This window comes from Mercurialis annua, linkage group LG4, assembly GCF_937616625.2.
Source record: "Mercurialis annua linkage group LG4, ddMerAnnu1.2, whole genome shotgun sequence".
In the NCBI taxonomy this organism is placed as follows: domain Eukaryota; kingdom Viridiplantae; phylum Streptophyta; class Magnoliopsida; order Malpighiales; family Euphorbiaceae; genus Mercurialis; species Mercurialis annua.
The window spans coordinates 36601734-36616373 of record NC_065573.1 but is presented as its reverse complement, the minus strand read 5'-3'; the positions used below and the strand labels follow the sequence as shown (position 1 = coordinate 36616373).

At 29.1% G+C, this 14640-nt stretch overlaps 1 protein-coding gene across 1 annotated transcript; it reads left to right on the top strand.

The window, feature by feature from the left end:
• Positions 1-9249: 9249 nt before the first annotated feature.
• On the top strand, positions 9250-12318 carry LOC126678320 (microtubule-destabilizing protein 60). The gene is made up of 6 exons (XM_050373222.2): positions 9250-9324; positions 10334-10378; positions 10963-11061; positions 11156-11215; positions 11737-11831; positions 11935-12318. The coding sequence occupies exons 1-6, from the start codon at positions 9292-9294 to the stop codon at positions 12050-12052; spliced, it is 450 nt and encodes a 149-aa protein (XP_050229179.1). The 5' UTR covers positions 9250-9291; the 3' UTR covers positions 12053-12318.
• Positions 12319-14640: the final 2322 nt, after the last annotated feature.

Sequence of the window (14640 nt, the reverse complement as noted above, 5' to 3'; positions counted from 1 at the left end):
TAACGAAAAATAAATGCATAAATATAGTTCGCAATGTAGGATTATAAACTATCTACTTATTGTGTGGCACGTGACAACAATAAATATATGCAATTAATAAATAACACATTAATTTACATTAAAATATAAGTAATTAATGTGATATTTATTGATTGGTTAATAGATTTATTATTGCCACGTGTCACACAATATACGAATGATTCATAAAAAGTTTAATTCCTTAAAAAAAACCACCTTGTATTTTTTCTACGTTTATACCCTGACCTTATAAAAACACCATTTGCATCCAATTTTGGGTTTCTATGTTTCATTCCTAACCAAAAGCATTAAATTATACTCTTTTCATTTGGAAAAGAGTTTAGAACATATTTTTTTTATTTTAAAAAATACAAACAAATCCTTAAACTTAAAAAATAATCAAATACATCAAAATAATTAATTAATTTTTTTAATTTTATAAAATAAAATAAATTAAAAAAATCTGGAACAAACAAGGAGCCGCCGTCGCCGCTCCTTTTCCAATTTGGAGAATGAGTTGCTGCTCCTTCTCCACTTTTTGGAGAAGGCCAAATTAGAGAAGGAGCGGCGGCCGCTCCTTCTCCGATGAAAAGGAGCGGCGGCCGCTCCTTCTCCGATGAAAAGGAGCGGCGGCCGCTCCTTCTCCGATGAAAAGGAGCGGCGGCGGTTTCTGAAATAATTTAAAAAAAAAATATTATTATTTTTAATTTTTTAAAGAAGATGACATTTTTGTACTATTAATAATATTAATATTTAATTAGTATATAGGTTAAAAATGAAGGATTATTTTAAACTTTTTTTCAAATGAAAAGAGTACAATTTAATGCTTTTAAGTTGAGATGAAACATAAAACCTCAAAATTGGATACAAATGGTGTTTTTACAAAGTCAGGATATAAACGACAAAAAAAATATAAGGTGGGTTTTTTTAAGAAATTAACCGTTCATAAAATTATATGGCGAAATAGATTCACCTAGGAATTTCTCAAAACAAACACAACTGCATTATCTAAAAATTCTTTTTTTTTTTTTTGAGAGAGATCTAAAAATTCTTTAAGAATTGAATTGTTTGAAGGCTCTTCATTAAACATTTTTGGATGCATAACATAATAAAAAGATGGGAAATTTTATAAAAAAACTGAAAACAGAAACAAGAATTAATCTAGCTATAGGTAGATGTTAGTGGATGCATATAAATAGCAGAAGCTACACTTTTTCTTCTTCATCATCAGGTGTTGATTCCTCAGCTATTTCGGCTTCTTTTTTTCTTTCTGCTTTTTCTTTTTTTGCTGCTTCTTCTTTCTCTTTTTTTATTTTAATTCGGCCATCATATATTCCCCAACAAAGAAAAAAAACAAGAATGCTTCCAATGCCTCCCAAAATTAGAAATAAAGTTAAATATCCTTTTTTCTCCATCTTCTTATACTCTGCAAAATTTAATGCAAATCAAAAAAATTAAGATCAATGAAGCTATAGGTTTTATATTTATTTAAATGCATGTAGAAAAAAGTAGTACCGAAATTGAAGAACAAGTTCAAGCAAACACTTTCTGAATTTTTTTATTGATTAATAACCTGAGTTGTATATTTTTTACAATGTAATTTATACACCTATTTATAAACTAAGCTCTTATCTTAATTAGGAAATTAAAACAAAAATAGTTCTTGAAATGTATTACTGTCCTAAATGGGAGATCTCTAAATGTTGTCTTTAATCTTCCTATTTAGTAGATATCTCACTGCAATGAGTGGTATCGGAGCAGGACGGTCAGGGACGGTTCAAGAAAAGGTCGAGCAAACGATCTGGGATCGCAAGCACGCAGTCAGGGACCGTGCAGAGTATTGGTCAGGGACCAAGTAATTTGGTTAAGTGGAGAAAATAACCAAACAAATGGCGGATTTTTCAACATCGGTGAGTATCCTTGAAAAACTCAATGCTAGTAACTATAGCACATGGAGTACTCGTATGCAATTTTATTTGCTCGGTCAAGATCTCTGGGAGATCGTCGGAGGGAGTGAAACGACACCCCCGACAAATCAAGATGACCTTAAAAGGTGGAAGGTCAGGACCGGGAAAGCTCTATATGCTTTATCGATATCAGTGGAGGACGACTTGCTACAACATGTCAAGGATGCGAAAACGCCCAAAGAGGCGTGGGATACTCTTGCAGGAATATACACTCGGAAGAATGACGCCAAACTCCAACAACTCGAGAACGAGTTATTGTCGATAGCACAAAAAGATTTAACGGTGAGTCAATACTTTTCTAAAGTTAAATCTTTATGCCAAGAAATTTCAAAGTTGGATCCAGATAATAAAATCACGGAAACACGAATGAAAAGAATAATCACTCACGGGCTACGTCCAGAGTTCAATGCTCTCGTGACCGCAACCCGTGGTTGGTCAAAGGAACCAACTTTGAATGAGTTAGAAAATGTCTTGGCGAATCAAGAGGAATTAGACAAGCAAATGTCTAAAACCTTAATCAAAGAAGAGGAGAGAGCCCTCTTCAGTAGTAAAAATGGTAGGGATCCACAAGGGGTGAGATCCAACGGAGGAAGAACGCCAATGAAAGAAAATTGGCGAAGACGACAAGGAAGGAGTGGCCAGCAAGGGGGAGCACAAAAACAAACCAACAATGATCAAGCCGAGACGAGTCAACGTAAAAGTAATCAATGCTTCGTTTGTGGCAAACGAGGTCATTATGCTTGTGATTGTTGGTATAAGAATGTCGAAGGAAACGTTGCATCTGCACACCCACTAGTAGAAACCGAAGAAGAATGGGACTTTGAAGTTCAAGCTTCGTGTGCACTTGAGGAATTAATAAAAGACGATGTGTTTGCGGAGCACTGTGATAATGAAAATGAGAAGAATTCACCAGCAATATTCGCGATGTTAGAGCATTTCGAAAAATCATATGCAAGTGAAGAAGAATGGAATTTAACTACGTCAGAATTTTATGCAGATTCTCCAGAAGAAGAAGAATCCAAATTGAAAGAAGAAAAGGAGAAAGAAACAGAGAAAATACTCCAGAGTATAGAAGAGCAGATAAAGAATGAGAGCGAGTCTGTCAAAACTGAAGAAGAATTTCTGGATTATTCAATTAATGAAGAAAATGAAGATCGGATCGCTACATCAAGCGAGAAAAGCAAGCGTATTAAAACGGAAAACAGTGCCGATCACAAGAAACAACATGTTAAAGGCAAGTCACAGGGAATGATGGATGACAAGAAAACCACAATTTAGGGTAAAGGAAACGTCGATCAAGACGGACGTGAAATTCCAAAAATATAGAGAGTAGTCGTTGAGGGGAGTGTTGAAAGGACACCGACATACTCTCTAAGTGTCTCTAAATATCTAGTGTCTTCTAGGATTTATTATCAAAAAGAAATTAAAAGAAATACCTAGAAAATAAAAGAGTGGATTAGGAGAAATCTGGAAAGTATTCCACCGACCTATACTGGCTATGAATATGGGATAGTCTTTGTATAATATATGTGAAATAAGAGAGAAATAGTGAAGTTAGTGGAGTCTGTGCACGTGAGCACATTAGGAAGAAATAAAGTGAGGTGAAAGTTGTACTAATTACATATTAGTACAAATAATAAAGAGTTTCTTTCAATTAAGTCCTCCTAAATAACTAACAGGGAACGGCAACAATCGACTGCAATATCACATGATACCTTATGTTAATTTCTATTTGGAACTTCCATTCGATTATTGAAGGTAATTTTTTTGGGTGGCGATATTTTCAGAGTAAATTTTGATATGACGAAAGCACGTTTTATGATTTGGACATTACTGTCCTTTAGATTAGTTAACTATTTCCTTCTTTAGATTTTATATTTTATTACTAAATTAGCTTTGTTGTTTTTAGGAAATAACTAATGCAATAAAAAAATTTCTTTACATGACGTATAATTTATTGTTCTGTTTTTTTCTTCTTTGAGTTCTAATACTCATGACAATCTTATGACTCCTGAAACTGAGATTGATCGTCAATTGCAGATAATTTTTGAGTTTGGTTTAGCTAAAGTTGTTATCTTGTTAATTTTGTTTTAAATTATTGGATGATTGAGACGAAATTTTCACAAATTTGTTTAATAGATTACAGTGTTATGCGTAGATTATTTAAATTATCAGTTATTTTAGTTGAATTTTGTAATGGGTTTTTTAGTAGAAAAGCTATAAAATTTACAGGTTTTATTCAATTTGCTGTATAATTTGAATGGAGTTGACCATGTGATTCCCATGACACATCTTAATGTTTTTATTGTTTATTTTTGGGAAATTCTTATTTCCCAAAAACAACAAAGCTAATTTAGGTATGAAAATATTAAATCAAAGGAAGGAAATAGTTACTAATTGTGAAAGGAAATATTAAAGAAAAATTATTGCACACAACCGTTGCGCCACGTCATTCGTGCAACAAACCAATTGTGCGTTAGCCATATGGAAAATTGAATGATAAAAAAATAAGTAATAATTAAAAGATTCCCTATCGCAAATGTTCATTGGCTTGATGTAAAAATGACGTGGCGCAACGGTTGCATGGGATAAACACTCAATATTAAATTAAAAAAAGGAAATAGTTACTAATTGTGAAAGGGTAGTAATATCCAAATTTTAAAATATGTTCTGATAATATCAAAATTATCGCCACCTGTTTTTATATGACAATTTTATGAAATTTTAGATTTATGAATTGTTAATGATAATTAAATATAATCACTTATTTGCGTCTCACGTCCGTTCTCTTCGGGAGCCACCCTGCATTCCACCGTTGGTGGGGAGATCCTATTTCATCTGTGTCTTCGCTCGCAATTGTCCATATTCTTGATTTTCTTTCTTTCTACAGTTTGGCACTCCTCTTGTGTTTACATCTTGGCTAAGCTTTGGGCTGGCTTTGTGCGTTTGTCGTTGTTTTGTCCCGCTTCTATTAATAGAATTTATTTTGAGAACTGAGTTCCTATACAGACAGCACCAAATGATAGATTCATAGGTTTATGAATGGGTTATGATATAGATTGGACTGAACGGTTACATGCTTTTTTGCCTAATTCCATATTCAGATGTTACACACTTGGCCCTTTAATGGCTTAGGACTGAACTATTATAGGTGAGCGCCCGTTTATCAATTTTTTTTTTGGCGATATGAAATTTCTGGCCTGTGGGTTTTATAATCATATTCCATCCAGTACAACTGATCTTTTTTCTATATTAGGGTAATATTGAAATAAAATTTCAAAATGGGTGGTTTTTAAGTAATTTTATCTTATTTTTAAATGGTTGATTGTATGGACTCTTATTTAAAATACTGATCAGTGCAGCTGATAATTAAGTGATTGTATATGTTTTTAATGTCATTCAACAACTCTATAACATTATAAATAAAAAATACAAATAATCTTGGACTAAATATGAGGGTAGAATGAGGCTATTAATCATCCATAACATCTGAATTTAGCTCCTTTTATCACAAAACTTCTTAAAAAAAAACCTTTCAACCCTCTAAATTTACCTAAAGGGTAAGTTAAATCCCCTTTGCACCAACACCGTTCTGAAAAAACTGCTTCAAATTTATTTTTTCCTAAAAATTGACCAAAATACCCCTAAAATCTATAAAAAAAAATAATCAAACCAATTCCATCTAACCAAATCAAAAGTCACTAATCCATCCAATCAAATCAGACATAACTTATCCATCCAAACAAATCAAACATAAACCACTAATCCATTCAACTAAATTAAACCACTCCACCGGAAACCGCCACCAACCGTTGCCACGTTTTTTCGATCATCGCCTTCTATCCATCGCTGGCAAAAAAAATCCGATAAAAATTAAATAGATAATTATTTTTTTTAATTTTTTTCGTTCAGAAAGACAGACGGAATAAACCTGTTCGTCTTCTCAGGCGAGGTTTGTTTTCAGACGAATCCATATAAATGCAAATTAGATATCTTTACATTGAAGATAATAACAAAAAGAAAGAAACTAGACAAATCAGAAATCAATTAAAATTGTGTTGACTATATTCATCGTTCATAGTACTAAAAGAAATTCCCAAATCAAGAAGCAACCTATGAATCTCTAACAAACTTGAAAAGGCTAGTTTCTCACTATAACATCAAGCACCAAATTTCTTCAAAAACAAGACAAAACATCTGTCCTCAAATCTCTCTTTCTACTTATTTAGTTAAAAAAAGTCCACGTTGATTTGCCTTAATCAAGAAAAATTAGAAAATAAATAAATAATTGTCACTGCATTTTCTTTGTAATCTCTAAAACTTATGTTAAAAGCATTTGCACATGATTTATGTATTAGTAGGTCAATTATCCATTCATGACCTAACTAACTACATGACATGCCTCTTACCCTTGATAAGCCAAATAATTAATCATTTTTTTGTTTATTTTTTTCATTAACTTATAGATTTTATGATGATAATTTTTCATATATGTAGTTTTTGTTTTGTTTCTTGGTTAGATAACGGATTTAACAAGAAAGAATTGAAAGTGGGTGGTTAACTACCTTATGGTCACTTTTTTACTTTTATTAGACAGTGGAACTAGGTAGTATAGTATCAAGAGATGAGGAAAAAAAATCCGGCCGGCCAAATTAACCGACCGAACTAATGATTTTTGATTTTTTGTCGGTTTAGTTTGGTTAATACTTTAGGTTTGGTCGTTTCGATTTTAATATAAAAAATGTTTATTTTTTCGGTTATTAGTTCGATTTGAATTTTAAAATATTCTAATTAATCGAACCGGACGAATGAACCAAAAATTTAATATTTTTAAATTTGTTGTCAGTTTTAACCAAACCGACTAAATCAACCAACTTATTTGATCGGTTCGGTTTTTTTACTTTTTTACTCGGCCGGCTCAATTTTTGGTTAAATTTTCTTATTCGATCGGTTTGATTTTGACAATTCGGTCGAACGATCAATTTAGCTAAGCAGTTGTTGGTTCGATTTCGACTGAACCGACTAAATGCTCACTCTTGTCGAATCTAGTTTAATTTGAAAATAAAATTGATTTGGCTTTAAAATTTAAAAGAACTAAATTCCAAATTTAGTTCAAAATGTAATTATATCTTTTCTTATCATAAGATTAAATATGAAATACATAATAAAATAAATTGCATAATTATATTTACTTTAATTTTAGATTTAACTATATATTTTACTTTGTTGAAATACTTTTATATATATAGATATATTATTTACCTTTATATTTTTTTCTTTAAATTTTTACATAATTTAATAAAATATTATAAATTAAATTTTAGATTATTTTTCAAATATTTTAAATTTTCTCTAAAATCTATAAATTTTCCCATGAATATATATTTTTAAATTTTTTCTTACTTTAATTTATTCTCTTTCATTTCTAAAAAAAATATTCTCTCTTAAGTTTTCTTTTAATCTTCTGTCTCTAAAATTATATCTCTGATAGTTTCTTTTTCCAACATTTTATATCTCAATATACTTAGATTTTCTCTCTTTAAAATTCATTCTCACTAAAATTTATGAATCTTCTCTTAAAATTTTGTGATTTTTTCTATAAAATTTATAAATTTCTCTATATTTTTTTATCTCTAAGATTCCAGAATAGAATCGGATAGACTGGTTCAACTAGTTTTGAGCTATTTAGTCAAACTAATTCAACATTGCACCAAAAAACAGCAATTGAATCGAATGAATTAACAGTCAAACCGGTGTTGAACCGTTGGTTGGACCATAAACTATACAATAGTCAGGTCTAATTTCATTTTTTACAGTTTTATTAAGTCGATTTAACATAATCAGTGTTCAAACTGGTTCAGTTATTGATTTGATTTTTCTAAAACATAATTCTAATTTCTAAAGTATATAAATTTTATCACTCTAAAAACTTCTCTTCAAAAATTTCCATCTAGAAATCTCTCTAAAACTTTTCAATTTCTCTTTAAAATCTATAAATTTTTTCTTCAATAAAAATTATGAATTTTCTCATTTAAAAAATATTAATGATTTTCTCATTTAAATATTTTATATTTAATATCTCTATAAATTTATGAACTTTCTACCTAATTGTTTTATCTCTTTAATTCTCTCTCTAAAGTTTTATATCACTAAAATTTATTAATTTATGAAAGATTATACAAGGCAAATTAAAACTAGATTAAATTTGATATGTTTCTAAAATTATTTGAGATATTTTTATCATTATAATAACGATATTCATTTGCGAATTTTATTGATTTTGTTAGTATTTGGAAACAAAAATAACCCAGTAAATCCAAATCGGCTAAATGTACGTATTGGACCATCACGTTTGGTTCGGTTTTAAATTTAGATCCTAATGAACATTTTTTTTTGATGGAGGTACTTTACGTTATAAAAAAATTCACATCGAACCCTCCGAATCTAAAATGCCACATGTCGGTTAGAGACTGTCTAATGTGAAGCATCGAACCTAATATGTCAATGTTGAATTGGCCAGTCATTAACGGACATGTGGTATTTTAGGTACGGAAAGTCCGATGTGAATTTTGTTTATAACATTAAGTACCTCCATCGAGAAAAAAAAAGTTCATAAGAATCAAAATTTAAAACCGAACCAAAGGAGAAGTTCCAATCTGTTCATTTGGCCTTAATGTGTTTTATACCTTGTAATTTCAAATTAGCCAAAAATTACAATTCTCAGGAGATCACCGTGCGCTCCGCTTCAACGAGTCAGTATAGTCTACACTTGTGAAATTTGACATTTTAGAATTTCATAACACGGTAGTGTCCATATGAGAGGAGTTCATGTGAACCGGAAAAACTAGACGAAAAAAATATTATGTGAGTAAATAATCATAAAACTTAATTAATTTGTAGTTAAACAAGAACAATATATAATAAGAATCGAGGTGGAGTTTTAAGTCAATTTTGATTAAATTAGTTACCGGGAAACATGAAATCTTGGATCAAATCATTGATTGATTGAATAGGAAGAGGAGGAATGAAGAAACATACAGAATGGGGTGGGTCTGGTATGATAAATAAGAGTGCATGAGAGGGAGATTTAATCAGAAAGTTTGGTGTAAGAAAGCATGCAAGTGCTTCAGAATTAATGTTGGTGATGTTGTAACAGAACCCAAAAATATTTTAGACAATTACAATTCTCCAAACTCTTAATTTTTTTATTATTTCTTCACTCTATAAATTCACTTCAATATGTTCATTCTATTGCATCGATCTTTCTTTAATATTTAGCTTAAGTTATTTTAATTGTTATTCAAGAATGGAGAAAGCTCACACAAAAGCTGCACTTAAGGTTTCTTTCATATTTTTTTTTATAACTAAAAAAAGAGGGAGCGCTTATGGGAGGAATTGATCTCACGATCTAGCAGATTACTGCACAACGTTTATACCATTTGAGTTATAACTCATTGGTTTTCCTTTCATATTTTTCTTTTCTTTATATATAATTATTCATTGCATTCATAAAAAAAAAGTATGCTACTTTTTTCAAATTGTTGTCTAAAGTGAATTTTATGGATCCGATTTAATTAAAGAAAAAAATATGTCATTTTATAGTATGTGTATTCTAATTATTGATTTAAAATATTAAAATCATATTTAATTTACTGTAATGAAGTATAATATAATCACAACCTATATTACTAAGGACTTTTAATTGCTAACGATTCTTCCTTCCAAGTAATTGTATTCTTTGAAAGTGTCCATCAATTTTAATTTAAAGCTTAATATCAAAAAAATGTTACAATCATTGCTATCATTGAAGAATATGGTTGGATGGTAAAATTATTAACAACTTTATGCATGATTGAAAGCTACCTTTTCTTAAATTCATTTAACTAGATTCTAAATTAATTAAAATTCTCAATATAATAACCAAAGACTTCTATATCAAAAAAAGTATACTTTTTTATGCTAGGGATAATGGATTAGATGTCAATTTTATCCCTATTATAAAAACTGACTTCTAATTGTTGAAAAAATATTTTATATGGAGTAAAACTTTTTTTTCCATTTAAGCACCATTTTTCTTGAGTAACTTCATTTTATTTATTTTTTAAAAATTGTATTTACCTAAGACCTGAGTAAAACATGTTGACATGCATGCATATGGAATAAAATGAAGGAGAAATATAATTAACTTAATTGCTAGTGAAAATAGCAAATTATGATCTATCGAATTGTCCACTTAATTATACAAGGAATATCCATACGTCAAAACATGGTGTTTGATAAAAAAGAATATGTCTGATCTGATATTTTTAAGCTCATTATTAACAGAACTGCCAATGTTTTTGTCACAGGTAAAAGATGAACTCAACAAGGATATTCTCTATGACAAATTCAAGGTACAATTCAATACTGACTAGATAGAGCCTCAGCCTCTGCTGCATAATTTTAAGGAAAATTCCTTAGTTACTTAAATTATCATTTAATTTTTTTTTATTTCTCGGTTAACTGAAATATCTTTTTGGAATTCAATTTTTTAGTATTTAAATATTGAAATAAATAATAAATTTTAAAAATTTAGAAAGAAAAAAGAAATTGTATTTAGATTTGTTAAATGAGTTGGGATAGAATTGAACCGAATTTAGACACTTAAATTTTTCCATCTAGTCCAATCTGAACTCGATCATATTAGGACTGTTTTTTTATGTCCGGACCAAAAATAATTTCTTTAATCAAAATTTTAAGAGTTTTTCTACGTTTACTTTATCTTTTACAAAATAAATCTCATTTTATTCACTTATCACCGTTTGATGATCAAGTTTTATCACATCCATCCAATTGTCAAATGAATAAAGATAAAAATAAAGTAACCGTACGTAAACTTTTCCAAATTTTAAATAGGTCAAGAAAAACTGATATGAGTACGTAACAAATGAATTCATGAACTGAACTCTTGAGTACAAAAAAACTTCTTACATTACAGACTACTCAGAAACCTGTTGCTAAGGAACATACGAAGCCACAAGAATTTAAACTCCACACTTCTCAAAGAGCTTACAAACGTGCTATGTTCAATTATTCTGTAAGTAGCTTCACTTATAATTATTATGGATTCAATTTTTTTTTTAAATCATTTCTCTAATGCTACAAATAATTAATATATATTTTTAATGCAGGTTGCAACTAAGATTTATCTTGATCAGCTGCAAAAGAAACAAATAGAGAGGGTCAAAAAGGTAGTGTTTATGTAAATCATATATTGGCTAACCAAATGGGCATATTTGGGAAAAAAAAACAAATGGCATATTTGATGCATAAAAAGTTAAAAAGTGACTTGCTAATTATTTAGTTTAAAGTAAATATAAATTTTATGGTTTGGTGTGAATAAAATATTTCATGTTTCATATTTTTCTTCTTATTATTATTATTATAAAGAGAGACTACAACTTAGCATTCTAAATTAAAATAGAATCTTAATACTATTGAATTATAGCTAATTAGGTCTGAGGTAATGTTATTTATTATTTTTGTATAATAAAAATACATTTTGCAAAAACAAAATCAGAATTTAAATTAAATATTTTTTAATAACTTCTTATTATACCCTTGACTGAGTAATTTATATATTTTTAATATTATTAATTATACTTTAAAAATACCAATTGTTATTTTAAAATTATATTTTATCGGATAATTAAAAATAACTAAAAATAATAACATAAACAACTAAATTAAGAATAATAAATTATTGGAGCAGATAATAGAAGAGGAAGAGGTTCGCACGTTGAGAAAGGAAATGATCCCGAGAGCTCAGTTGATGCCTTTCTTTGATAGACCATTCAATCCACAAAGGTGCATACATTTAACAAATTTGGCAACTATTTCAAATCATAATTTGCTATGAATTAGGCATAAATACAAACAATTTCATATGCAAATTTGGATTGAAATGCAGATCAAACAGGCCTTTGACCATACCAAGAGAGCCAAGTTTCCACATGATAAACAGCAAGTCTTGGAATTGCCACTCAGCTGGAAATGAAGTCTACCATTTTCAAAGTTGGAACTATTAATTCAATTTGTTTCAGTTTTCATCCATCTTTGTACAACATATCTAGCCATAGATTTTATTTTTGTGTGAATGTGTTGTAATGTAGTATATATAGCTGCATGATTATGTAGATCTTCTAGCTGTTGGTGTGATTAGTTGGCTTTTTAAAGCCATATCAAACCCCCATTTCAATGGGTTTTGATCAGTTCTCTTAATTTTCACAATTGAATAATGTGAATTGTGTTTTGAATTTGATATTTTCTGTAATCAAAACAAATTTTGCATCCATTTTGTTTTATGATCTAATGACGTTATTTTGCAAATTTTATTTCTGCTAATATTTTAATTTATCTATTCATTTTTCAGTGTGTTAATTAAGTCTAATGACTTATTTAAGAAAGCTAAATTTTTAGTTAATTTAGTCTTTAATCTTTTTTCATATAAATATAAATAAACATTATATTTTTATAAAATATAATTATAACTTTATTTAACTTTTTTATATGTATTAATATTTTAAATTGTAAAAGTTTTTTAGTTTCAAAAAGTGAAAAAAATGAAAATGAAAAATTAATAAAAATAAGAAAAACAGTACAAGATTCATTAAATTATTAAATTTCATTAAAAATATTTTAAAGAATAAATACATGTTTTGATTAATAGAGTTCTAAACCATTTTAAGAGAAAAATGATTATTTATAATGGAATCCTCAAAAAAATTCATAAAAATCCTTATAAAGTACTTATTTGAACTATTTTCACTCAAAAAAATGAATGATTTTTTTGAACTTTTTTCGAATAAAAAAAATCAATTTAGCATTTAAGGGTGAAACTGAAACTCAAAGATGTAATTTATATATTTTTAAATTTATATCCTATTTGAATAAACTATTTGTATATGTATTTAAAACTAATTTGACTTCAATTTTAAATATATGTGCAAAAGATGGTATCAAGAGCTCATTAAGAAAGGAAATGGGCTTAATATATAGTTTGACCCCTGAACTTGTATCCTTTTACCCATCTAACCTCCAAACTTAACGTCTCACCTATCAAACCTCTGAACTTGTTAAATAACCTGATTTGACCCCCGAACTTGATAAATACGTAAACATTGAACCCCTCCGTACAAAATTTCTTCTAGAATGTTTCAAGTGACAGGTGGACACGAAGGGTTCAATATTTACATATTTATCAAGTTCAGGGGTCAAATCGGATTATTTAACAAGTTCAGCGGTTCGATAGGCGAGACGTTAAGTTTAGAGGTTAGATGGGTAAAAGGGTACAAGTTCAGGGGTCAAATTATATATTAAGCTAAAGGAAATGAGAGCTCATGGACAATAATGAATTTTTGTTAATTTTTTTATATAATTAATAGCATGTATATATTTATAATAAATTATATATAATTTAGCTTGAGGTGAAAAAATATTATGGCTCGGTCACTACTAATACAGAATAAGAATATCGATTGTAAACAGTTGGATAACGTAGAGTTTCTTTATTAAGAAACTTGTGTCTCTAGTTCTTGATATTTCTCCAGCCGGGGGCGGCCGCACGGGCTCACCCCTAGTTGCTGGTTTCATTTACTTGCATTAATGGTACATGATATTTATCGAGCACTTGGCATATAAGTTTCGTCTATCTTTCCAATAGTGATGTAAGATAGATATGCAAAATTATATTTTTACATGCCATCACTAAATGGTCGAGATCTCTAGTTAGAAAATAGTTTTGGATGGCCTACTAAAATCAACAATTATTTATGCAAGTCTCTTCAAAGTTGCTACTTGTATCAAGAAAGTAATAAACAATAATACAATGATATATCTAGATAATTAGTTTAAATCTCATTAAAAAAATTAAAAAACCATTATTTTTATTAGTAAAAATTAAATTTATCTTGAAATTTCATATTTATTTCAAAATAAAATCCATCCCCAAAGTCGATTATTAATATATGTAAATTCAAAGTTGATTATTTCTTTTACAATACCGATATGGCCGTTTCGAACGACAACATGCAAAAGAGTTTCTTTTACAACACCAGTAGTTATTATTATGGCAACCACTATAAAAGACTCTTTTACTTTCTCCAATTCAGCTAACACTGTATTTTGATACTTATCATTCTTCTCATGTCATTATTCATTGATAGTTATTTTTTCAAATGGTCCACAACCGAGATCATTCTTCCATTCCAAAATTTCTTCCTGTCACAATATTTGAATTTATATTAGTTAATTTGAACATGAAAACCATTATAGATTAATATTTAGTTCTAATTTAGTAAGTAATAAATATGTTTTACCATCTTTATATCCGACTGAATGAGAAAATTATCGGACGCACTGTCTCGGTTCTGAATAAAACGCAGCACATACGGAAAGCAAATGGAAAACAACCTAAGAGGAGTGCACCCTTTGATATATGACGCATTCAAAAGATATATCAACGACGGGTCTTCGAAAATTAATTCCACTGCTCTTGCGCTTTTACTGATCAAAGCGTAATAAAGAACATTCCAACCTTTGTTATCAACTAGTTTGTAACAGTCAGAACATATGGATATATTATCTTTCATTACGTCGAAAGTATCTCTAGAAACAA